Here is a 27,224-nt window from a genome sequence, read left to right as displayed (position 1 = left end):
CCAGAGCCTGGCAACAGAGTTGGCATCTTGTTTTAGGCTTGCCATTTACTGGGAGTTGATAACAGCACTGCTGATGCACTGTCTCAGATGTAGGTAGAGTGATTCTGCCAGCTTGCCTCGGAACCTGCTCCTGTGCCCATAGCGTTGCCTGTAAACCTGTGGACAATTGGAGGGCTGAGGCCGATTGGGCCATCGAACAGTCCCTTGCACCCACCAGAGTTCAGTATGAGACCATCAACAGTGAGTTTAGGCAGTTTAGGTTGGAACTGGCTATGGAGAACGTATGGTCTGTACCAGCTGAACATCTCATGTCTTTTTGTGTGGCTCTTCATGCCTGGGGGTTGGCCCCTCATTCAATTGTGGGACGGCTTTCTGCTCTTTCTTTCCTTGCCAAGAAAGGCGTGTTTGTGGACAACACGGGTGATTGTAGAATCAGGTGTATGCTGGAAGACTGGGCTAGGAACTCACCACAGCCAAGGGATCCAAGATCACTCATTTCTCTGTTGATTCTCTCCCAAGTGATGGGGCATTTTGGTTCACTCTGTTCGTCCCATTATGAGACCTTGCTGTTCCGGGCAGCGGTACTGGTGGCCTTTTTCGGGGCACTTTGTCTTGGTGAATTGGTATCTTCCAAGCAGGACTCATCGGGCAGGGCTTTAGCTAGGAGTGATGTTCAAGTATCCTAGTCCGGGATGCAGATATGGCTGAGGGTCTGTAAGATGGATCAGAAGCGCAAGGGTATGAGTTTCCAGCGCAGACGCAGCACCAATATTTTGCTTTGTCCCATTTCAGCTATGCTTACTTATTTGTCTGTCCGCAGTGATTCCCCCAGACTGCTGTTTATGCATGGTTCTTCTGCCCCATTGACATGTTACCAATTTGGGACATTTACAAAAGCTGCTCTGCACATGGTGGGCTTGCCCGTTGGTTGGTTTGGTACACATTCATTTAGAATTGGGGTAGCGTCCACTGCTGCGGCCGGGGGCCTACCTCCAGTTAAGGCGGATTGGTCGTTGGAGCTCCTCCGCCTTTCGTAGTTATGTCCGCCCTTTTAAGGGGCCGAAGGGGAAATTTTTCTGGGGATTTAGGACACTACCAATACTTGAGGCCACCACGGTTTGATCCATATTCTGATCGGTGGGCAGAGTTTTGTGTTTTGGGCGAGTTGCCATGAATGCTCTAGCAACTAGGGGACCCAGTTGGGTTGTGGCATTTTTGTGCAGGTGGAGTGGCATGGACAGAGGCATGCAATGGTGCCAGCTGCTGCCCTTATTGTTCCAGCATTTCAGCTCCTGCCCACACCTGCAATTCCTAGTGCTTCACCTGGGTGGCAATGATTTGGGAATGTTGAAGGGCAAGGCCTTTATTTTGCAAGCTTCTGCAGACTTTTGAGTCCTGTTGGCCTCAATTCTAGTATGGTCATGCCTGATTCCTAGGCGGAGTTGGTGTGGAGCTGGTAACCCTTGAGCAGGGTCCCTTGGTGACCAGGCATGCAGGGGGTCAACTGCAAGCTTGGTAGGCTGGTTCTTTCATTTGATGGGTTGGTAATCTCCCATGAGGACATTAGGCACAGTGAGGAATATTTGTACAGGAAGCATGGTGGTGTTGTAAATCTGTCAGGCAAGCCAGACGAAGCGTAACAGAGGCAGAAGTAGAACAGCAAAGTTGCTGAGTCAGCAGCTTTGCCTGTTGTTCTACGCATGTGGCTCCTTAACTCTATCTGTCTCTTGGAACGGCGCCTCTCCGCAGCTAAGACCGGTCGCGTCTCTTCCACAAGAGCTGCCTCACCCAGCTCTAACTCATCTTTGATTCTCTGTGCGTCGCACCCACTCTCCTTTGCAACTTCTGGTCCTTGCCCACCCTCCTCTGCTGTCAGCTCTGTCTCCACCTCCAACTCCTCCTCAGAGTCTTCCAGCATGCCCATGACAGGTGTTCACCTTTCCAATTGGGGCAATGACATCTTTTTGAGGGATCGGCAGCAAGGCATTCATGAGTTACTTGATAAGGGGTGGGGAAAAGGGAACTAAACTGAGGTTTGTCCCCTTTTTATGGTAGGCGAGTACAGACTTTGGAGGCTAAGGTTGGTACTGATGTGCAGCCATAGGCACTTTTACAGTAATTAGTGGTTCACGGAACAGCCCTTCAGGGTCTTGCTGCCTGGGCAGTGTCTGGGAATGGACGACTTTTGGGGCACCGTTCAACTCACCCACTCAGAGTCTTGTGGTTTGGAGAGTAGTGATATGGATGACTACCTCCTTGGCCCTAACAGTGTGGCTTGGCAGGGCCATGCTGATGCTTCAGCTGGCGTTTGTCAAGCCTGGCTGCTTCGCCCAACAGTAAGGGGAGGCCAGTCCTCTTTAGGAGGCTGATCTTACCCATGATGTGGTGGAGTGCCCGCACTCTAGGTTGTGTTTGATATGTTTGCTTGTTGCAGATTATTATCAATAATCTGTTATTACCAAGAAAGTGGCCCTAGTTTTATCCATACATAATCCATACATACTTGTCCTGTCTTTCTTGGGGGCTCTGAGTGCAATATACCACTCTATTAACCAATGTCCTCAAAGCGGTAATTTAGAATAATTTTGAAATTATTTTATGTCATCTAAGAAAATAAAAATATAACAGAAACAAGTAATGTATTACAACTCAGTAAGGAAATAGACCCCTAAATAAATATAAATGTTTATTGTTAGGAAAAACCAACAAGTTTTGCTTCTCTGTTCAAAACTCCCAGGATTTTCCATGGAGTATTATATTCCTCTTCTTGTTTATGTTTCCCACAATTACAGAAAGGTATATTCAAATGGCAAACCATATGAACCCGAGATTTGGTCCAATTTTGATTTCTTAATCCTCTCCACTACTACTGACAATGTTATCAATTTACCCAAGCAACTTAGAAATTTTCAGTTTTTTGAGAAATGAATGTACCTCCTGATCACTAGATTTACATTTTAAACTTCTTACATAGGTTTGTTTCATTTTTGACATGCTGACTCTTCCACTTCTTTCTTGAACAGAGGGGTTATATTTTCCTCCCATCTTTTATTAAGTCTGTATGAAAAATTGATGAGTGGTTTAACAATTCTTCCTGTTTTTTATATATCTGTTTTATATCCCACACTTATCTAGTTGCTATCACTTTTTGATATATTTTGGGTGATTTTGATAGCTTATGCATCTGTTCAAGGATTTTAATTTCCTGATCTCATCCATTTCTTTATTCCTATAATATACATGAAATTAAATTATTGAATATGCCTCAAGAAAACCCTACTAGAATTTGGATTACTGTCTCTAAACTTGTGGGAGTAGAATTTTACATTTAAAATATATATACAGATAATGGCTTGAATACAAAGATGGTTTCCAACTCGCAGAAAGCCCTGCTCCTGAAAGGGCTGTTTCTGACTTAGTGCAAAAGTCACATAAGAGCTTCCACAAATAGAAGAAGCGTTCTCATGCAACACTGTTCTGCTATCTCTAAACCTCTTAATGGTTTGCTAGTTTCTATTCTAGAACCTTTATCTTCCTTATTCATTTTGCTAATGGTTAGAACCAATGTACAGATATGCTATTAATATTGTTATACAATTGTTGTAGGTGTTCTGGTATTGGTCAAAAACCGTAATAAAGGCTGACTGACTATTCATTAAGTTTCTTGTATGATAATGCAAACTCCAAACATTCCTCTGTCCTATCAGTCTTCTACAGTGCTTGCACAAGAGTTCATGCGACAGACAGCACTTTCTTCTTCTGCTCACTGTTCTTTGGATCCCAAGTTAGTGTTTTCTTACACATTTTTCAATGACTAATTTAGTAAAAATATAACTTATTTAATTGCAATTGAAACAGCATTTTGTTAAAAATTTGTCATAAAAGTGAACTGTGATCGATGTAACAGTTTTTTAAAAAAATATTAGCTTCACTTCTTTAATCGGCCTAAGTGTTGTATGTAAAAAATCAGTTCTGAAACAAGTTACATGTGACCTAGGGGGAAAATGTAATCTCTTGCTGCCAGTATGTGTATCTCCACATATTTCTTAGGACCACCCCTTTCTTGAATTCCTTAATTAACATTCCCACCTCAGTTAATCATTTTTTAAATTTTTATCAAGCCTAGGCAAGTAGTTAAAATTGCCTGTAAGCAGGGGCACAGTCACCATTGGATGAGGGGGGACAAATGTCCCTGGGCTGCCAGGGCTTTGGTGTGAGGGAGAGAAAGAACACCCAATTAGCTAACAAAGTGCTAGATGGCTGGGAAGCCAGCTTGTTCCCCTCAGGCTGCTGACATACCTGGGTCCATCACTTACCTGCCTACCTCTCTCTGCCAATGGCCTCAGTAGCCCCAAACAGCAGCAGTGGTTGACTGGGCCCTTCCTTGCTGCTGCCACCACCATGGCCATTCATTCCCCACAGGCCACTGACAGGCTCAGGCCTGTCCCTCACCCTTCCTTCTTTCTCTCTTCCTCTCCCTTCCTGAGTTAACAGATCTTGTTCATCTTATTTCCTCATCTAATTCACATAACAGCAACCTCTTTCTCCTGAAGGGGCTCTTTCCTCCTTCACAACCCCTCTCTTCGCAGACTCCTGTCCACTGTCCTTTTATATATATATATAGATTCCTCTCCTCTACAATCAAGAACATCTTCCGATCAGTAACAGTTGCATTCCAACTGACCTTACCATCACAGGCTCCTCCTACCTATCTGCATATGGAATCCCCACTGCCTAATTAGGTGCTTCTGCTCGCGAACTCTCATGAGAGCTGCCACACATGGGATTAACCACGTCGACGAAAAACCATTGGAGAAAATAACTAAATACAAGGACCTTCAGACTGAAATTGAGCAGCTCCAGAAAAAGAAAACAATAGTGGTGCCAATAGTTGTTGGTGCCCTTGGTGCAGTACCAAAAGAACTTGAACACCATCTTGACAGCTTGGGCATCAATAAAATTGCAACACATCAACTACAGAAGGCCACATGTCTCGGGACAGCACATATACTATGACGCCATCTTTAATTTTTCTTTAGTCATCCTAGACCCTTGGAAAGAGCGTGATAATTAAAGTACCAAATCCAGTCAATAACATCTGGCAGACTGTGTGTAAAATAGCATAATCATCATCATCATCATCATCATCATAATACATAATTTTATTTGTTAGCCACCCCATAACAAATTATTCTCTGGGCAGCTTACAACAGAGTATGTTTTCCACTTCTGTTATTTCAAACAGTATCAAAAATAAGATCTTATAGAATTATCCTTGACATGTATTGGGGTATAAAGGTTGTCTACAGTTGTGTCTTGTTGAAGAAAGTGTCAGCAAACAGAAGAATATCTCTCCTGTATCTTTTTCTATATTCTGAACTTTGAATTTAAAAAACGTTAATATATATATACTTCCTTTTAGAACCTACAGATGCAGACTTCTCAGATTTCTCCCAACTTTTTATTTTGTAAGATATTCACCCCCTTTTAAAAATGTATCCAAGTTTGTAGCAAGAGAAAACAAACTCTCTACTTTAGTTTTAAAACCAATCTAGTCAGGCCTTTTCTGGAGTATTGTGAGCACTGCACTTTAAAAGTGTGCAGATATTTTAAAATGGGTTCAAGAGGAGGCGGTGAAGATGGTCAGGGCTCTGAAAACAAGTCCTATGAGAAAAGGTTGAAGGAACTGGGTATGTATTGTTAGCCTGAAGAACACAAGACTGAGTGGGTTGATGATAGGATTCTTCAAATACCCAAAGGGCTCTCACATAGAAGAGGGCAAAGACTTGTTCTCTTTTGCCCCAGATGGCAAGATTACATTTAATCTGAATAAAATAAGGAGAGTTGACTACAAACATTAGAAGATATTCCCTAATAGTAAGTGTCATTGGTGTGATAACCATAGCATTCTGCTGGCATAGTCATGCAGTTGTGACAGCAGAGATATATCAGAAGATAAGTAACAGAAGCGGGCTTCAATCAGTTTTTATGCTGTTTAGACTGCTGGAGCTTGGCTATAGGATTGTGCCCTTAGTTACCTGATATTCAAGGAGTAGATATTATCTTTATGCAACCATGTGTGAATCTTACTTTATGTATTCTGAACACAAAATTCTTCAGGGGCAAACACTGTTAGTCTTCAGAGGCAAAACGTTTTCTTTCCAGGGAATATGTTGTGAAACATACTCCCTGAAAAGGACCTTAGTATAACAATATGTAACAACACATATACATTGTTACTATAACAGTTTTTGTTACATATTTTACAACATACTCCCCGGAAGGGATATTTGTATAACAAATACTGCCTCTGAAAAAGGGTTTTGTGCTCAGATGGTAAAAGGCAAGATTTACAAATGGTTGAATAAAGATTGTAATTTTCATAGCACTCTTGTCTTTCCCCCATTTTCATATTTTAGCAACATGATAGTCAAGAGACAAATAGAAAGTAGCCTACAAACAATAGATGCATTTTCAGTGCAGAACTCATGAGCAAATCTGAGATACATTCTTGCACAGTGTATTTCATGATGGACAAATGCGAACAATACAAGAATGGATTTACACACATCCCACTGATTTAGAATATATCAGTAATAGAATAGTGTATTATAGTTAAAATACATATGAAGTATAAAAAATACATCAGATATACGAAGGAAAAAAGTGACATCTAAACTAAAGCACCCAATTTATTATGAACTCATGTCAATTTGATCCATTCTGTGCTAATCAAGGGGACACACTATCCCAGAAAAACCACCTGTGGTGTGAAATCTAATACTGTAATTCATGCCCATAGACCAGTACATCTTCATCTCTATACAAATTACATTTGTTATAAATTTATAATGATGTTCTTATAAAAACACTACATTTTAATAGTTTGAAAAAGTGACAGCACAATTATAAATGTTTAACTAGCTTGTCTTTCATAATTCAAAATGTTTAGGTTTCATCCCTGAACATGTGAATTGCAACACCATCTAAACCTAAAAAAGTCAATTATTGTGAAATATACTGAAAGCACAACCGCATTTCAAATGCTATTTTTAAACATCACTTGCGAATCATAGTTTCAGATTAGCAGCCTTCTCAAAGCATGGATTCATCAGGTACTAGGCAGTCATAGGCTGATGGCTTTTTTTGTAATGGTGCTTCGTTATATTAATAGAATCTATGCCAGGATGGTGGTTCACTTTTATAGGGATCCTCAAGAGTATTCAACAGGTACTTATGGAGTCTTAAGCACTCTTAACACTACAAATTGAGATATGTCATTCAATGCAATCTGAAGAACCAGGATATCCATTACCCTTAAAGCTTACTTCATAATGGCATTCTGTTGTCAAATCTACCTCACTCCTACACGCCAACCTAAAAAAACTAACAAAAGAAAAGAAGCACTGGTAAAACTGAAGTCTGTATAATATTACTAAAATCACCCTTTCCTCAGCACCTGGCCCTAATGTATTTTTTACAAGTTTGAGCTATTTTTTTCTGGTATCACAGTGAGGAGTATTATATGAGAACTATGGAAGTGTGTGTGTGTGTGTGTGTGTGTGTGTGTGTGTGTGTGTGTGTGTGTGAGTGTGTGAAAAACACCCTCCATATACATTTTCTCTACTCCCTTATGTGAAATAATCACTAAGGAAGTGTATAGAGAATGAAAAGAATGGTGCCAAAGACTAAGCCCTGACAGGGCCCATCCAAAAGAGGAAACTGCAAAGAGAGAGAGACTTTACTGTGAGATAAGCATGAAACCATGAAAGGTTTGGTTCACTAAACCTCAGAGAACCAAACAGAAAATGATGAAATGTACTAAAAGCTGGTGAGGAAATTAAAAATAGAAAAAGTCTGTAACTTAGCATACAAAATATCATTAGAGATTTTACAGTGAACAGTGTTAGTCAAAAACCAGATTGGAAAGTGTCAAAAAAGAATTACAAGTAAGGAAATGGAGACATTGATAATACAGGTGAAACTCAGAAAATTAGAATATCGTGCAAAAGTCCATTAATTTCAGTAATGCAAATTAAAAGGTGAAACTGATATATGAGACAGACGCATTACATGCAAAGCGAGATAAGTCAAGCCTTAATTTGTTATAATTGTGATGATCATGGCGTACAGCTCATGAAAACCCCAAATCCACAATCCCAGAAAATTAGAATATTACATGGAACCAAGAAGACAATGATTGTAGAATAGAACAATATCGGACCTCTGAAAAGTATAAGCATGCATATGTATTCAGTACTTGGTTTGGGCCCCTTTTGCAGCAATTACTGCCTCAATGTGGCGTGGCATGGATGCTATCAGCCTGTGGCACTGATGAGGTGTTATGGAAGACCAGGATGCTTCATTAGCAGCCTTCAGCAATTCTGCATTGTTTGGTCTCATGTCTCTCATCCTTCTCTTGGCAATGCCCCATAGATTCTCTATGGGGTCAGGTCAGGCGAGTTTGCTGGCCAATCAAGCACAGTACACTGTATACTTTTCAGAGGTCCGATATTGTTCTATTCTTCAATCCTTGTCTTCTTGGTTCCATGTAATATTCTAATTTTCCGAGATTGTGGATTTGGGGTTTTCGTGAGCTGTACGCCATGATCATCACAATTATAACAAATTAAGGCTTGACTTATCTCGCTTTGCATGTAATGCGTCTGTCTCATATATCAGTTTCACCTTTTAATTTGCATTACTGAAATTAATGGACTTTTGCACGATATTCTAATTTTCCGAGTTTCACCTGTAGGTAAACCAAGCAGTTTGAAGAGGAAAAGAAGAGAAATAGGGTAATATTTACAACTATGTACATTTATATATCACTTTTCAACCAAAGTTTCCAAAGAGGTTTACACAGGAAAAACAAACATAAATAAAATGGTTCCCTGTCCCCACAAAGGGCTCACAAGCTTAAACAAACAAACAAACAAACAAACAAACAAACAAACACACAAACAACAACATAAGATAGACACCGTGCTGGTGTTGGATGGGGCTAATTGCTCTCCTCTTGCAAAATATAAGACAATCACCTCTTTGCTCAGTTAACTGGGTAATACTTGGAGGTTCTCTTCCAGGTCTCCCTGAAGAGAAAAACAACAAACTGCCTTGCCAACAGACAAATATACTTTTTCTTTTTAAAACCAGAACATCCAACTGGAGTTGGAGGGCTCTCCACCTAGAGGGCTCCCTACCTGGGCATACTTATTCATGATTAGAATAAGTCATGGTTAGAAGATGCCATGGTTCTTTGAAGGCCCCGCCGTTCTTTGTTCAGCACCCCTGAATCGTCCACCATCGACTGTCAATATGAAGACATTCCAGTAGACCTAACTTTATAAGAGCCCCTGCCACACACACACTTAATGCAATTTTCTCCTGAAAGGGCAATAGAAATCTCTCCCTCTCATGAAACTGTGCCAAGAAAATCACATCCTGATAAAACACTAGTAAGTACAAGAGTTCGATCAGTGACATCAGGTCTGCCTTCCCTGACAGAGAACACAGTTGGGTGTTTCAATTCTTTCTTGAACCCTTTCCAGCAGCTGGAAACTGCCTTATAGCATCATCCTGTGCATGCTTTCTCAGAAATATGCTCCATGGTGTGCCCAGTGAGGCTTACTTCAATGTAAGCATGCCTAGCTAACCCCTGCTAACTTGGCAAAGAGGCACCTTTTAACGTGGTGATTCTCTTTATATAGCAGGGGGAGAGTAACTGGTCCTATCCACCCCCAGCACAGTACCTCCAGTGACTGTTGCTGGTGTCTATCTTATGTTTCTTTTTAGATTGTGAGCCCTTTGGGGACAGGGAGCCCTTTGATTGATTTATTATTTCTCTGTGTAAACTGCCCTGAGCCATTTTTGGAAGGGCGGTATAGAAATCAAATCAAATCAAATCAAAAAATAATAGCATTGCAGCCTGAAAGCAACAACAATTTAGGGAGAGGAGAGGACTCGACATTTCTATGGGGCTGGCATGCACTCCAGGGGCCTCACTGATGAGCAGGAACAGAACCTATTCTCTGGCTACTATCCTTGGTTGAAACTATGGGTCCATTGACAGGGGGAATAGATCCGCAAGTAACAATGCAGTGTAGCTGTAACAATGCAGCTGCAGTGCCAGCCTGAGGCACAGATGCTCTGCGCCTGGCCCAGCTAGTAAAAACTATTGTGTAAACTACTCCGGATAGACGGTTTGGTGGAACTCCCTCCATCACTTCTATTTGGATCAGATGACAGACTACCCACAGAACTTGGGGTGGAGAGCTGAACCAGCAATAGCAAGCATGAGTTGTCCCCTTTTCTAAGCAGAATTTGCAAAGGTTTACATTTAGATGGGTGACTAGGTGAGCACTGTCTACTATAAGATATTCCTCTTGGGGGATGGGGCCGCAACTCGGTGGTAGAGCATCTGCTTGTGTGCAGAGGGTCCCAGGTTCAATTCCTGGCATCTTCAGGCAGGACTGAGAAAAACTTCTGCTTGAAACAAGTAAAACTTCTCAGGAAAAAAGTGAATTGTTTGTGAAGGCATATAAAGCCAAGTCTGAGGCAAAGTTTTTCTCAGCACCACTTCAGTGTTATAACATTGTTCCTTGAAGTGCTGGGCGGATAGTGTGCTACAGGTGCATCCACTAAGCGAACCTTAAGTTTTTGCATTGTCTCAGGAGACCAAATATAAAATTTTGAAGCAAATGTGTTGGTTGCTCTCTGGGACCCAGGACTGCCCACTCTGCTCTGGTAATTTTGCCAAACATTTCTGGAAGGAAAAATCAAGCAAGATTTATAACTCCCTTATTCCTGGAGAAGTAGAAAGGCTGCTTTTGCACAAAGAGTAACTGAAAGATGAGACCTCTCTTTCCTTCTGATCCACCATGAGCTCCAGCACACTGAACACTTTTGGGAAAGAGTCTTGACCTGTTCCCACCTCAGATAATTCCCCTTCTAGGTCTCTGAGTTGTCTAATAGTGGATTGCATAATCTCAGGTGAATTAGTAGAGAGGAATGGCCTGCTGGATCATAGGCTGTCTGTTCAATGCTCCTTATAAGTCAACGAGGCCGATGTTTCATAGTCAGTCTGGTATCAGGGAGAGAATATTAGACTCATGAATATTCAAAACCCCACATGGCCCTGAAGCTCAGTGAATAATCTTGGGCCAGTCACTATCCCTCAACCTATTTCACAGGGTTGTTGTGAAGATAACATGGGGGCCAACCCTATGTGCATTATCCTGGAAAAAAGGACACAATAAAAATGTCATGGGGTGGATAATGACAAGTTAATTTACATGTTAGAAATAACTTTTTTCTCACAGCAGTTAAAGCTCTTCTACTTCCCTAAAGGGCTCTAAAGTTCAGGATTCTCACCTTCAATTTCAATTACCTTTCAAAATATTCTTCCTTACTACCATATCTCAGCCTCATTCTTTTACTATATATTCTCTCAACTACTGTAGTGGCCCAGGCGTAAACGTCTATTCTTGTCTATCTTAATTTCAGACTGCTTCAATAAATTCCACCTTTTGGGTCATATCCTAAAGATCTGTGGGTGGTAACTGCTTGTATTTCTTCAAAGACATGTCTCCATTTTTACCAGAAGGTCACTTTTAGAAGGCGTTTGGCAGGCCAAATTCCCCATCTTTTATCTTCTTCGCCCCTGCTAATTTCTTTCACTTCAGGAAGTTTGTGTCAGGAAGTTTCTTCAGCTGCTACTTCTTCCTTCCTCCTCACATACTTCTCTCCCACTCATCATGTTTCTGGCAACAGGTAGTGAAGGCCGGAAGATACAAACATGTGAAACTATTGTTAGCAACATTCCTGCATACCCACCTACTACTTTCCATCTGGAGAGATGGGACACAGGAGATCATGAGACCACTGTCTAGGTCTCATGGCTCAGATGGTTTTGCTGCACAAACTTTCAGGATTCTTTGACAGTGACAATGAGCATACAGGCAGGGGTGACCCAGTAGATCATGCTTAGATTTTCAGATGTTTGCCATAAAGATCTTTACAAAAGATCACGAGGTAACACACAGCTTAGGTAGCTTCCCTGTACTGTAGCCATATTACTATGTAGTAATAATTCAATATGACTTATTCTGAAATAGTATGTGCTGTAAATCTGTAAAATCTGAAATCTAGTTTTAGCTACAACTTAATACTTACAGCTTCCTTATGCTTACAAATATTTATATACTGCTATTCAACAAAAGATATCAAAGTAGTTTACATAGAAAAATAAAGGTGGTTCCCTGTCCCCAAAGGGCTCACAAGACTAAAAGGTAGACATCAGAAACAACCACTGAAGGATGCTGTGCTGGGGTTGGACAGACCCAGTTGCTCTCTCTCTGCTAATATAAGAGAATCATCACTTTAAAAGGTGCCTCTGCTCAGTTAGTAGGGGCAACACAAATTCACTTCATGGACGACAAAAATCTACCCTGGTATTAATATGAGTAAATACCCTTTTTATACCACCTTCTCCTAAACCATCATATAAGCTTTAGAGAGGGATTTCTTTTACATTTTCATCAGGGACTAACAACCGAAAAGTATATCATGTTATTACAGAGCCTGGAAACGTAATGGTTTAAGGTTGCTAAGCAACTCTATAGTGGCAAAGGGCTTTGTATCTACGATATCTTGAGATTCTCCAATTTCATTAAAACTTGCCTGTAACTATTACAGAAAAAGCCTAGGTGGACCTTATATACAGATAGGGCATCTTGGCACAAAGGGATAAAGAACTCAACACTATTAGGTATATTTTTTAACAACTCATTTGTGATATGTACTATTTATACATATATAATCCTGACTGGTTATTCATTATTTTTGAAGCAGTTTTAAGGGCCAGACTAGACAGTAGAGATTTTAGAGCTGGCTATGGGGTGGAGACAGCCTTGGTTAGCCTGATGGTTGATCTCTACCAAGGAATGGACAGAGGGAGTGTGAGACTGTTGGTACTTTTGGACCTCTCTGTGGCTTTCAATATTATCGACCATGGTATCCCTCTGGATCGCTTGGGGGATTTGAGAATAGGTGGTACTGCTCTGCAGTGGTTCTGTTCCTATCTCTCAGGTAGATTCCAGTTGGTGTCGCTCGGAGATAGTTGCTCTATGAAACTAGAGCTATTGTATGGTGTCCCTCAGGGCTCCATCCTATCTCCAATGCTTTTTAACATCTACAAGAAACTGCTGAGTGAAATCATCAGGGGATTTGGAGCAGGGTGTTATCAATATACTGATGACACCCAAATCTATTTCTCCATAACATCATCATCATGAAATGGTCTAACCCCCATAAATGCCTGCCTACAGGCAGTAATTGACTGGATGAGGGATGATTAAGTGAAACTAAATCCAAACAAGATGGAGGTAGTCATGGTAAGAGGTCATACTTCAAGGGATGTGATAGATCTTCCTGTTGTGGATGGGGTTGTACTCCCCGCAAAGGAACAGGTATGTAGCTTGGGAGTGCTTCTGGACCCAGGCCTCACTCTGGTTTCTCAGGTTGAGGCTATGGCCAGAAGTGCTTCCTATCAACTTTGGTTGATATGACAGCTGTGTCCATTCCTTGAAGACAATGATCTCAGAACTGTGGTACACTCTCTGGTAATCTCTAGGCTTGAGTTCTGCAATGCACTCTATGTGGGACTGCCTTTGTATGTGGTTTGGAAACTTCAGTTGGTCCAAAATGCAGCGGCCAGATTGCTCAGCGGAGTTTCTTGGAGGGACCATATTATGCCTGTTTTAAAGAAATTGCATTGGCTGCCAATAGGTTTCCGGCAAAATACGAAGTGCTGGTAATTACCTTTAAAGCCCCAAACAGCTTAGGACCAAGTTACCTGGGAGAGTGCTGCCTTCTGCATGATCCCCACCGCACTTTAAGGTCATTAAGAGAGGTTCGTCTACAAATTCTGCCAGCTCGTTTGGCAGTGACTTGAGAGTGGGCCTCCTCTGTAGTTGTTCCTGGGCTCTGAAATGCGCTCCCTACTGCCGTTCGTGATTCAGCATCTTTACACACACTTAAAATAGCCCTTACTTTTTTGGGGGGGGGCCCTGGCTTTTAGTAATCTGTGAATGTTTTAAAATATTTTACATTGTTGTTTTAATGCTTGTTTTATTTTGCTTTATTGTATTTACTTTTGTGAACCACCTAGAGCCTTTGGAGTCAGGCGGTATATAAACTAAATAGTAAGTAATTAAAGTAAGATAGATTATTAATTAATTAATTTATTTATTATTTAACATATTTTTATTCCACCCAAAACTTACGTCTCTGGGTGGTTTACAAAGATTAAAAAGTAAAACATTAATTAAAAAAAAATTAAAAGCAAGAAATTTAAAACACAATTTAAAATTTTAAAACAATATTCTAAAAACCACATTAAAACAATCAAAACAATATCAGTTAAAAGCCTGGGTGAACAGATGTGTCTTTAAAGTCTTTTAAAAAGTTATCAGAGATGGGGAGGCTCTTATTTCACTAGGGAGCGCATTCCAAAGGCTCGGGGCAGCAACGGAGAAGGCCCATCCCTGAGTAGCCACCAGACGAGCTGGTGGCAAATGCAGACGGACCTCTCCTGATGATCTCAATGGGTGGTCCGGTTCATAATGAAGAAGACGTTCTCTTAAATACCCAGGGCCCAAGCTGTTTAGGGCTTTATAGGTTATGACCCAAACCTTGTATTTTGCCCGGAAACATACTGACAGCCAGTGTAACTCCTTCAATATGGGAGTAATATGGTCTCTCCTAGATGACCCAGAGACCAGACTGGCTGCCGCATTCTGGACCAACTGTAGTTTCTGGACTACGTAAAAGGGCAGCCCCACATAGAGCGCATTGCAGTAATCCAGTCTGGAGGTTACCAGCAGATGTACCACTGTTTTGACGGCGTCTATCTCAAGAAACGGATGCAGCTGGCGTATCAGCCAAAGCTGATAGAAGGCACTTCTGGCCACTGCCTCAACCTGGGACACCAAGGAGAGCCTTGGATCCAGAAGCACCCCTAGACTGCGTACCTAACCAGATGGTGGTCCATCCATGACAATGGGAAAATCACAGGAGTCCCCACCCACGGAACACCGCCCTGATCAGAGTGAAAGACCAAATCAAGCCTCTGACCTGCAATGTGCATCGGTCCCGAGACCACCTGAGATAGGCCCATAGTCGTCATGGCCGCTATGAACTCCTGAGCCGCCCTGGACAAATTGGTCCTGAAATGAACACTGAAGTCGCCCAGCACCACAAGCCTGGGCGACTCCAACGCCAAGTCCAAGACCAAGTCCGTCAGCTCAGTTAGGGACTCTGTTGAGCAGCGGGGTGATCGGTACACCAAGAGAAGTCCCAGTCTATCTCTGGTCCCCAAATGTAAGTACACACATTCAATATGGTCTGACACTCTAACAGGGATCGTGGTAAGGGGGATATTATTCTTGTAAACTACAGCCACTCCACCTCCCCACCCCCGATCCCTCACCCGCTCAACAGAGTACCTTGGAGGGAGAAGCTGGGACCACACTGGACCCCAAGCCTCCCCCAACCAGGTCTCTGTAATACATACCAGGTTGGCACTTTCATCCAGAATCAAATCATGGATGTTTTCTGATTTGTTCCGGTCTGACCTGGCATTACAGAGGAGCAAGGTGAGGTGCCATGGGTGGTTTGCACTGCTCCCCAAGGTCAAAGAGCTGACAGGACAGCCGGAAGGGGAAACAGCTAGTAAATTTCTATGTTCCCTTCTCCTGTAACGGCCTGCTGACCTGCCAACATTACTCCTTCTGTTCCCTACCACCACTGGATTGGCTGCCCCACAGTCAGTGGACACACCCCCTGTCTCCCCATCTCCAGGTAAGCCCAGATACATTCTAAAAGATCCTCACCCAGGACTAGATAAAACAGAAGCCCTTTTATTAAATGCCTCCCACATACAAATACCTGGGCCAAGAGGCCTGGCCCCTCGCCCTGGCTGTCCCATATCTACTATCTATCTAGGGAACAGGGTTGCTAGTCACTTATATTAACTGAGCATTATATTTCCAGTGCTAAAGGATATTCTATTATATACTATAAGGATATTCTAGAGACAACAATAATGTATTTTGAAGAGAAAGAGACATTCTGATTATACAACAATCAAGGAAAAATAGAGCACTGAATTGTTTTGGTAGCAGAAATACATACATTCATACATTTTAAAACAATATTGCAGTAAAGTTAACTTCAAATCAAAATAAGCACAACTATGTACATATAAGGAATTCATACCCATACTAAACATGACTGGGCTTCAAAGTACTTCTTTAATTACTCTAAACAGAGGTGCACCTAGGTAATTTTGGAGCCTGGACCTAGAGACCTTTAGAGCCGCCCCCCTCCACTGCAAATTAAGTGTCATAATGCTCGGCCAGGCAACCACACCACCCGCGACAAACTAAAGAGGATTTGAGGGCCCCTTGGGGCTGTGGAGGCCCTGGACTTTGGCCCGGAAGTCCAGGAGTAAGAATGCCTCTGACTCTAAAAAAGCTTGTGCTACAATTGCTGATAAATAAGAGTGAAGGGAAGCAGAGAATGGCATACTTAAATTTCAATTGTACTGCACTGGTCTGCAGTTGAGCTTGTTCAGCTGTGATAGGCTCCAAGACAGGTTGGAGGGCAATACATTATAAGCAAGAGCTATACTTGGGACTGCAAGTGCCCATTACACAATCTAAAATGTCAGAAAAATTGAAAGACAGTGTGATGCAGATCCCCGAAAAAGTACAAAGGTACTCTGGTACGAGCCTTCCAAGGTCAGAGCCTGCTTTATCAGATACATCTACCCGAAAGCCTATCAGAGTTCCTGCCACAGTACTGCTAGCCTTTATAAGTGCCACAGGATTCTTCTGTTCTTTCCTTCAACAAACCTACATAGCTACTTTTCTAAAATGTATATGGTGAGTTACACACAGTGTTATACTTAATGAAAAGGCTGTAGTGGTATTCACATTTAGTCTATAGTTGTGCAGGTGTAGAGTGTAAGAGTGTAAACTACAACAAAAGTATGATGGTTCTTTTGTGCTTTAGTCTTTCATCCAACCAGATGCAATTTTCATAAATCCTACAGAAGATGCTGTATGTCCATCGTTAAAACCAAGATGATAAACCAAGGGCAGCTATCTGTATTACAGAAGAACATGCTCTCATTTGGTTGATACTGTAGAGGAAGAACTAATTACCTGAAAATCCAACTAAAGCAATCTTCCCAAGAGACTTCAAGATGAGAAGTATGATAAGATTTACTGTAAGTGTGCAGATCATGTGATTTGTCATATATTCCAGTTCAATCTACTTCCGAGAAACTAATTTGCCACTTATGCTGGAGATGTGTGAAAGCAATGAAAAGTCATTACATGGCAATAAACTCCCATTGAAACTAAACAGCTGGCATGGGTTCTGTTGCTTGTTAATGCATGTTATAACGCCTCTAACTATTCGTGCTTTTGTTTCTTGAAAAGAGTCAATAACCTGCAGCTCTGCAATGCAACAAAATTACTAAAGACACAGAATGAAGATAGTAGATGTCCCACTTCTACATAAGAAAAAACAATGCTTATTTCATACTTGATTTTGCTAGTAGAGAAAACACTTGGCATTGGAAGTAGGATTTGGACATGTTTTACGCAAGCTGAGGCACAGTTTAACCACTGAAACTCTCCCCCACCCTCATCAGCTGAATCTTGTTTACCTTTATGTAAACCTTTGCTCTAGGTTTCCAGATGCAACTCTGTTCCAATTTTCAATAGCCTGGGAAGTTAAATCAGTAAGACTGTGGCACAAGGCCTTTTTTCAGACATGACAGCCTGCCGCTTGAACTCCTTTTCTAAAGAGATCCACCAGATTCCAATCTTACAAAGCTTCAGAAGTCAGATAAAGATGTTTTGACCAACACTTGGGAACCGACAACGCTTTACATTTGCTTTGTTACTCACAACATTGTATTATCGCCGAGTACTATTATGCAATTTATACCGTTTTTGTGGATCACCTTGTCTTTCTCTTTACACAGAAAAACAGTAAAATAAAGAAACATAACCCAGTTACAATCATTAAGTCCTTTGGTGTGTGACAGGAGTATATTTGTGTAAGCTAACAAGTCACATCATTTTAATACAGCATTTCACCCCTAAATTATTATTTTTTAATCTACATACATTATTATACAGCTAAGGTAAAAGACATTTTAAATACTGTATTAAAAATTTGGATGCAAAGTAACTAACTTACCATTCTTTTAATTACTCTCAACAAAAGCTTCTGATCTTTTATTTGGTTTTTCAACTGTAGTACTTCAGCAAAGCTGTCCATGTTTTCTGAAGACATACTATCCACACTTTCCCCACCATAGAGCTGAAGTAACACGGATAAGCACTGTGATGCATTCTCATATACTTCAGTATCCTCACTTGGAAGCTAAAAATAAAAACAGTAAATATCTCAAACATAAAAGAATTCCATTCTCACTGGGTTTTGGATGACGCAGTATATAAAGTTAGAAACTAAATAGTAAATAGTAAATAGTGGTAAAACTGCCGCCCTGTAACCAGAAGGTTACAAGTTCAATCCTGACCAGGGGCTCAAGGTTGACTCAGCCTTCCATCCTTCCGAGGTCGGTAAAATGAGTACCCAGAATGTTGGGGGCAATATGCTAAATCATTGTAAACCGCTTAGAGAGCTTCGGCTATAGAGCGGTATATAAATGTAAGTGCTATTGCTAAATCTGCTTACCTTGCAGCCACTTATGATCATGTCTAATAAAGTAATTAATACAATACTGTGTTCTGGAGTTCAACAAATACAAACAATAAGCCTCATGTAATCCAGAATTTTCATTCGAGGCACAAATGACCAGGCTCAAGCTATCATACTTCGGACACATTATGCAAAGATCCAGCTCCCTTGAGAAGTCTATATTGCTGGGGAAAGTTGAAGGAAAGAGAAGAAGAGGACGACCAGCAGCAAGGTGGTTGGACTCGATTACAACAGCAATGAATGGACCACTGAGAGACCTTAAAGGCCAAGTTGAAGACAGATCATCCTGGAGAGAATCTATTTATGTGGTCGCTAAGAGTTGACATCGACTTGACGGCACTTAAACAATCAATCAATCAAGCCTCATGTAGTATATAACATTGGTGCACACAACACTCCAAAGTGCTTAACGACACTTCTTGCCCCTTCTGAAGTGCGAACATTACCTGCTGGTTAAACTTTACATCAGCACTAATATTAACCACAGTAAAAGCTAATCAGGAATCTCCTTTTATTATGATAGACAGAAATACAACCACCAAGATACAGATAATTAGTATTTTAAGTAATATTTATTATTTTATATGTATCAAATGCTCAGCCTAATGCAGGTCCCTCTCAAACCACAGCCAGTATTGTGGCACAGTCCTAATCCGCTTAGGGTTGCCAACTAGGGACATTTATAGAGGACATGTGACTATTTTGAGGACCAAACAACTTTTTTTTTTTGCATTAGGAGGAATAGAGATTATTCTGCGGACTGAACAACTTTTGTTCAGTGTCTGAAGATCTGGGCAGCAGCTGGAATATTATTACTATTATTTCTTGTTTACACAGTCAGACAGGTGTTATTGACTGGTTTGTTTTATCCAGACATCGAGTCCTTCCTAAGGACCAGGGATGGCTGAATTTATTATCAATGTTGTTGCTGTTATTATAGATATCGTCACAGAATATAGGCTGTTCCCAGTAAAGCTGCTTTTTGTAATTGGCTGATGGTGATTTCTGAGGCCCCTATGGTGTTGAGGTGCTCTTCAAGCTGTTTTGGAATTGCACCTAGGGTGCCAATTACCATTGGGATTACTTTGGTCTTTTTCTGCCACAGCCTTTCAATTTCAATTTGTAGATCTTTGTATTTGGTGATTTTTTCGATTTCTTTTTCTTCTATTCTGCTATCCCCTGGTATTGCTATGTCGATTATTTTAACTTGTTTTTCTTTTTTCTCGACTACAGTTATATCTGGTGTATTATGTGGCAGATGTTTGTCTGTTTGTAGTCGGAAGTCCCATAATATTTTTACATCTTCATTTTCTACAACTTTTTCAGTTTTATGGTTCCACCAATCTTTGGCTACAGGTAGCTTGTATTTTTTGCAGATGTTCCAGTGTATCATCCCTGCTACCTTGTCATGCCTTTGTTTGTAGTCAGTCTGTACGATCTTTTTACAACAGCTGATTAGGTGGTCCTCTGTTTCATCTGCTTCTTTACAAAGGCGGCACTTGCTGTTTGTGGTGGATTTTTCGACTTTTGCTCTTATTGCATTTGTTCTTAGTGCCTGTTCTTGTGCAGCCAATATTAGACCCTCTGTTTCTTTCTTCAAGTTGCCATTCTTAAGCCATTGCCAGGTCTTGGTGATGTCTGATTTTGCAGTTATATTGTGCAAATATTGACCATGCAGTGGCTTATTTCTCCATTTTTCCGCTCAGTTCTTGACTTGTTCTTTCTTGTAGGCCTGCTTTGTTTCATTGGTGTTGAATAGTTTCTCATTATTGACCATTTTAAGTGTATCTTCTTCACTGTCCTTGATATATTCTTCAAGGCCTCTTTTCTCCTCCTCTACTGTTTGATGGACTTGCAGCATTCCTCTTCCATTATTATTATTATTATTATTATTATTATTATTAATTCAATTTCTATACCACCTTTCCAAAAATGGCTCAGGGTGGTTTACACTGAGAAATAATAAATAAATAAATAAATAAATAAATAAGAAAGATGGCTCCCTGTCCCCAAAGGGCTCACAATCTAAAAAGAAACATAAGATCGACACCAGCAACAGTCACTGGAGGTACTGTGCTGGGGGTGAATACGGCCAGTTACTCTACCCCTGCTAAATAAGAAGAACACCACGTTAAAAGGTTAAAATGAGCAGCTTCCCGTCCTTTTTCTCCTTCCCCTACCACCATCCTACTGACCATCCATCCAGTGGGGGAGCCAGAGGGGAGGTTCTGCTTCAGTGGCAGGTTGCAGAGCCATGTGATGTAGGAAAATGGATAGGTGGGCCAGGCAGGAGCACTTTGCTTCCTTCATGTCGTGCTATCAGTTAGCCAACTAACTTTACTCAGTTAGTAGTTACCCCTGCAAACTGAGTAAAAAGGCAATTTTTAAAGTGGCAAATCTCTTCTATTTATCATGGGGACAGTAACTGGTCCTATCCAACCACAGCACAGCATTCCTTGAATGGCTGATGCTGGTGTTACCTTGAATTTGTTTTTAGATTGTGAGCCATTTGGAGACAGGGGAACATCTTGTGATTTTTTTCTCCCTTTGAAAACCACTGTGAAACCTTATGTGGAAAAGTATAGTCATAGCGAACAGAAAATAAGTAGGAAACCAATGAATGCACCACTATGCCAGCATGCAAAGAGACTGGCTCGGTAGCTAGCTGGCTGCCCTGTCTTGAGCCAAGAGGTGAAGTTGCTGGCCTGGCTGGAGAGAGCAGGGTGGGTAACCCATGGGAGAGGACAAAGGACTGTATGTGTGGTAAAACCAGGAGATGAATTTACGGTTAAGAAACAGGGGCCGTGAGAGGAGAGCTGGTCTTGTGGTAGCAAGCATGACTTGTCCCCATAGCTAAGCAGGGTCTGCCCTGGTTGCATCTGAATGGGAGACTAGAAGTGTGAGCACTATAAGATATTCCCCTCAGTGGATGAAGCTGCTCTGGGAAGAGCAGAAAGTTTCAAGTTCCCTCCATGGCTTCTCCAAGATAGGGCTGAGAGAGATTCCTGCCTGCAACCTTGGAGAAGCCGCTGCCAGTCTGTGAAAACAATACTGAGCTAGATAGACCAATGGTCTGACTCAGTATATGGCAGTTTCCTATGTTCCTAACTCTAGGCAGCAGACATACAGCTAACCTGGTGGAAGGTGAAATCCTATGACTTGTTCGAATAACTTATGGTTGATATGGAAGTGTTAACACTGCCACATAACATTAAGCTCTGTTTCCCTCTCCTCTAACCCCAAAGAGAATGTAAATAAATGTTTGTATGTATGTAATTCTTCCCACTTACAGATAGGCTGAGTGGGTGTCTGGGTGTAATTGCACACTTGCACATAATCAGCTCTTAATTAGCAGAAGTGGGGGTGGGGGTGGGGACAGCAGGCCCTTTCCATTAACTTGTTTGACCCAGCCAAGACCTGGCTTCTCCTCCTCTTGGACTCCATCAGTAGTCAGCCACTCCACAAAAAGGATAGGAGAATAAGGCCACTTTCACTGGCTTGTTTTGACCCATTTTTATTTTATATTGATTTTGTTAGTTACCTTGACTTTTTCTGTTGAAAAGGTGGGATATAAGTATCAGTAAATAATTACATTTGGTTTGGGGACAGAACTCAGCATCCTAGGAATTTTTATTTAAACAACCTATGGCTGCTATAACAACAAAGATAGGTTTTCAAGTGTGTGGAAAAGATCTGGTAACATTTCATACTCTGCAAAAGAGGTTGAATAAGATCTTCAGTGATTAGGGAAGGGCTTCATTTCCATGTATATCTTGCACACACTAAATTACTAAAGCAAAGGTATGATTTGCATAATCTATACAAATTGTATAATCCAGCTCTTCTTGGCACAGAAGGTTCATACTTTTTAAACCCATTGCCTGTACAAAATACTCTCAGTCAATTGGTACCAGAGGTAGTTCACATAAACGAAATACAATAAAAGTGCTTTAAAGCATTTAAAAAAATTTTTTTTTAAGGTGGAGAGCCAAAGGGCAGGGGGAAAGAGTAGAGAAAGGGATATCCCGAGGAAACAACAGTATGGTCTCTAAAAAGACCCAAAGAACAGTAATACACAATATTTTTTAAAATGTGTAGAGGGAGTAACAGATACAGAAATCTAAGAGAGAGAGCCAGTTCCTACTATATGTACTTGCAAACTAAATGGAACCCAAAACATGGCAGACTGATTGAAGGGCAAATGTGTTCCAATTAAAAACAAGAATAGACAAATTTAGTGTAATGTAGAATAATACTATTGGATTTCTATCTGTTTTCACCCCAAAGTATTGTAAAGGTAAAGTGTGCCGTGGAGTCTGTGTTGACTCCTGGCGTCCACAGAGCCCTGTGCTTTTCTTTTGGTAGAATACAGGAGGGGTTTACCATTGCCTCCTGCGCAGTATGAGATTATGCCTTTCAGCATCTTCCTATATCGCTGCTACCTGATATAGGTGTTTCCATAGTCTGGGAAACATACCCGCAGGGATTTGAACTGGAAACCTCATGCTTGCTAGGCAAGTCATTTCCCCGATGCGCCATTAAGTGGCTACTCAAAGTACTGTAGGGCACCTATATAAATAGGGCATTATATGCTTTCTATAGTTGCAGTTAGATGGTGAAAAAAGAATGACATCAAAAGGGGCAATTTTTCTGGTAGTGTTTGTTTGTTATTTAAGGGCAACAAGATCCCTTTATTTTGGTCCCAATTTCACAGGATTTGTAAATTGCAAACTGCTGCAAGAAATGTGTATGATCATTTGAGCTGAAGTAGCAGTTTAAACACCAATGGAGTTGCTAGCGCATCTTAATAGCCAGAGGGAACTCTATTTCAGCACGTTAATGAGGTTATGCACAAAGAGAGCTTATTATGATAAGAGATAGCTGTTCATTAGATCAGAAATATGATAACAGAACATGCTGTAATGTTTGGGCTGCTGGGAGTTAGGGACAAGATTGTTTTACAAATATTAGGCAAAAAGCAAGTTTTCATCAGTATTATTAAATCTGATAAGTTTTACTGCAGTTCAATTAGAAAATACAAACTTAAAGTTTGAAGGAGCTTTACAATACTCTTTTGTGATTGTGAAAGATTCTTCCTCTTATTTCATCATCATCCTCCAATTACTTTATCATCATCATTGTCCAAGATCTTTTTGAAAGTTTGTAATAATTGCAGCATATTCTTACTAAATGCCTGAAGCCAAATATTTAGCTGGCTAATTCATGACAGTTTAGGGATGCTTATGAAGTTCATCCAAATTTCTTCCTGGATTTTGTGATTCTGAAGTACCTGTTTGGATATAGAGCAGCACTGCTGCATGAGCTCCATGTCTGACCTTGAGCGCAACTTGTGCTTCACTCACTGCTCTGGTCTGCAATCTGAATTGCAAGATATAATCACTCAGTCAAAATGTGGCTGAACACATTGCTGCAGTAAAGCTTATGGCTATGCCTGCTGGCTGCTAAGGGTACTGCTGTGGCAGCTGTTGCAAATGAGAATGGAGTCATAATTGTGTGTGAGAGAGCAACCTGTGCCAATGATGCTACTGCAGCACAGGCATTGGGGCTGACAATGGGTTATGGGGCAGTGATTCTTTTTTGGCCATTTTGGACTATGTGTTTTGCAAAATGTGGTATTCTGTGTTGGAAGGGACTGTATGTGCTTCTGTTCTGCAGTGTTGTTTTGCAAGGCAGGGCTGAAAAATGTGTGCAGTCTGCTTGTTTTGGTCAAAGGGGACAATGGGGAACTCGAATCACCGCATTGCCCCCCATGGGTAGGTCCCAGGGACACCATAGTCAGTTGGTCGGTACGGCGTGATGGGTGCTACCTACCATCCAACCCACAAAAGAAACGGGCAAGCAAGCGATGAAGAATTGAATCTAAACCCCCATAGGATTCTATGAGTTTTTAAAATAATTTTTTTTTAAAGAATCACCCGCTTGCCCGTTTCTTTTATGGGATGGGTGGTAGGTATGCCCTCCCACCCAACTCTACCCATGGGGAACAATGGGATGATTAAACTTCCCCATTATTCCGTAGGGAAACTTTTTGTGAATTTCTGATTTGATTCATCGAACTGGCCAGCTGGCTGGTTCAACGAATTGATTCAATATTTTGCCATTTGATTTGAGGTCAAATCGAATTGCAAAAAATGATTCGTGCACACCTCTATACAATTGTTTTTGTTAGGTTGTGTGTGGTGACCCAAAGCCGTTCACGCCTGTCCACAGCCCTCCTCCCTTTACTTCCTCAGGTTATGCATGGAACTGTGATGTTTCAAATCCTGGTTTGTTTATATCATGGCTCCACAGTGCATATGAAGTCAAAACCTGTAATTTAACTATGGTTTACAAACCAAGATTTCAACCTGGGATCTAAAACCATAACTTCAGAAGAGTTGCAGAGCTGTGGTTTGAAGAAACGAAGATTCCCAGACACACAAGCTGAGGAGGCAGAAGGACAGAAAGGGAGTGAGTCAGTGTTCCCTCTAACAGGGATTCCCAGATGTTGTTGACTACAACTCCCATAATCCCCAAGCAAAATCCATTGCAGCTGGGGATTCTGGGAGTAGTAGTCAACAACATCTGGGAATCCCTGTTAGAGGGAACACTGGAAGGAGTGTATGGGCTTGGCAAGCTTTGGGTTGCATTCTGAACTGGCCATTAATGTGGGCACTGAAATACTGATCTGGGGAGAGAGTGTTTTTGTGCATGAGCACATCAACTTGTGAATTTCTGTTTTTCTGCATGTACTTGCTCTATGTGTGCCTTTAACATCTTTTGAAATCTCACTATAAGAATATCTATATTATACAAAAGCTTATTTCTGAACACTGCATGGAGGAGTCACAAGAAACCTTATATTTTGCATCATGTGGCACCAAATCAGCAGGTTTTTGCTGTCAGATGTTTCACAACTAGCAATGTTGATAAATAGTAATTCTTTGGCTCAGAATATGCATCTTGGTCATCTGTAATTTGCCTTTAATACGAAAGTGAGGAGTGGGTTTTTGTCCACTTTAGATTTTAATAAACTGGACAAGAACTTCTTCCTATCACTTGGGGAAGCTGAAGGCTATGAAGGCTGCAACAGGCAGATCTGCCTGGGGACACTTTTCCCAGGGGGCTTTTCAGCCCACTGCCTACTCTGCCTTCTGCACTCTGCTTCCGCCTTCTGCACTCTGCTTCCTCCTTCTGGGATCTCTTCTTATTCAATTTTCCAGTCCTCACTCTCTCTCCTTGTATCCTTGCTTCTGTTTCCTGAACAGCATGCAGTCCCTACTGTTTCGAGATCTGATCTGTGATTTTCCCCAGCCAAATTTCTGTTATTCAACCATACTGACATAAGAAAAAAACTAAAAATTGGTAACTTGGTAAAAATAAACTGCAGAGGGACTATAATAGATACTTATAAATAATAGATAATAGTGATTTATAAATAATTGAAGAATGTAAACACTTACGAAGAAAGGGAATGATTCAAGGTTACCTAACTGACAGATTAGGGTATTATAGAAGAATATAAAGGAAAATGCTTTAATGGTGAGTGCTATTTAGCTTCAGAGCACAATTTTAAAGAAGGTTCAGTCATCATTATTTAAGTTATTCAAAGCTGAAGCTAACAAAACCTAGCAGTACATAGGCATAGTTTTGCCCTGGATGACTTCACTGAATGACTTAAAATGTTTTATGTCATTTTAGATGTTTTTCAAGGACATTGTATTATATGGCATTAACATAATTTTCAGCTTAAAACTGACATTTTAAATTTTAATATGTACTAAAAAATTTTTTTAAATACCAAGGTAGCATTGACTTAGATTGTATCACTCATGCTTGGTACAAACTACAGTTTACCCATTAAGTCTTCATATCTATATCCTGAGTTCCAAAAGTAGTTTGAAGCCTACTCTGGAAAGAGCAGGAGCAGTTTCAGGAGGTGAGAGAGTTTTTATAATCAACAACATCTAGCCTTTCCCCCCTTTAAACTAACTAACAGGAGGAGGGGAGACTTTGAAGGGCTGGTTTCTCTTTAAGGGATAAGTTCTAGTCTCTGTGTGTGTTATTTGCCAGGGCTAGCAAATTCCTGTGTTTTAGTTTGTCCCTGCCTGGAGGAGGTGGAGTCAGCTAGGGTGGGGGAGGCCCTACATCCCTATGACTCACATCCTGTGTCTCATTTTGAAGCCTACTCACTACATGAGAGGTGTAGGCCTGAGAACATAGTGAACAGGGATAGCAAACAGGACATTGGAGTTTTGCAGGAGTTTAGCGGGAAGTGTGCGGGGGAGCCCGGAACAAGTCCCTGTGATCACAAGGAGCCCGGTGGAGAAGAGAAGGTAAGTACAGATCCCTCCCTCATATTCCTGAGAAAGGCTGTTTGGACAGTTAAATAGCTGACCACAACAGTTGAGAACTATCCTTCA

At 41.1% G+C, this 27,224-nt stretch overlaps 1 protein-coding gene across 8 annotated transcripts in view; it reads right to left on the bottom strand.

Moving 5' to 3' along the window:
* Nucleotides 1-27,224, bottom strand: part of ULK4 (unc-51 like kinase 4) — a 370,052-nt gene that overhangs the window by 82,884 nt on the left and 259,944 nt on the right. For 7 of the 8 annotated variants that reach the window (XM_053265063.1, XM_053265061.1, XM_053265067.1 and 4 more), the window contains exon 35: nucleotides 18,277-18,462. In XM_053265063.1, coding sequence (XP_053121038.1) covers nucleotides 18,277-18,462 — 186 coding nt within the window. Of the gene's footprint in view, nucleotides 1-6,674; nucleotides 7,387-18,276; nucleotides 18,463-27,224 lie in introns of those variants that run through there. The other variant, XM_053265068.1, reaches the window with a different exon arrangement.

Source organism: Hemicordylus capensis, chromosome 6, assembly GCF_027244095.1.
Source record: "Hemicordylus capensis ecotype Gifberg chromosome 6, rHemCap1.1.pri, whole genome shotgun sequence".
Taxonomy (NCBI): Eukaryota; Metazoa; Chordata; class Lepidosauria; order Squamata; family Cordylidae; genus Hemicordylus; species Hemicordylus capensis.
The sequence above is the reverse complement of the archived record's forward strand: the minus strand, read 5'-3'. Positions and strand labels throughout refer to the sequence as shown.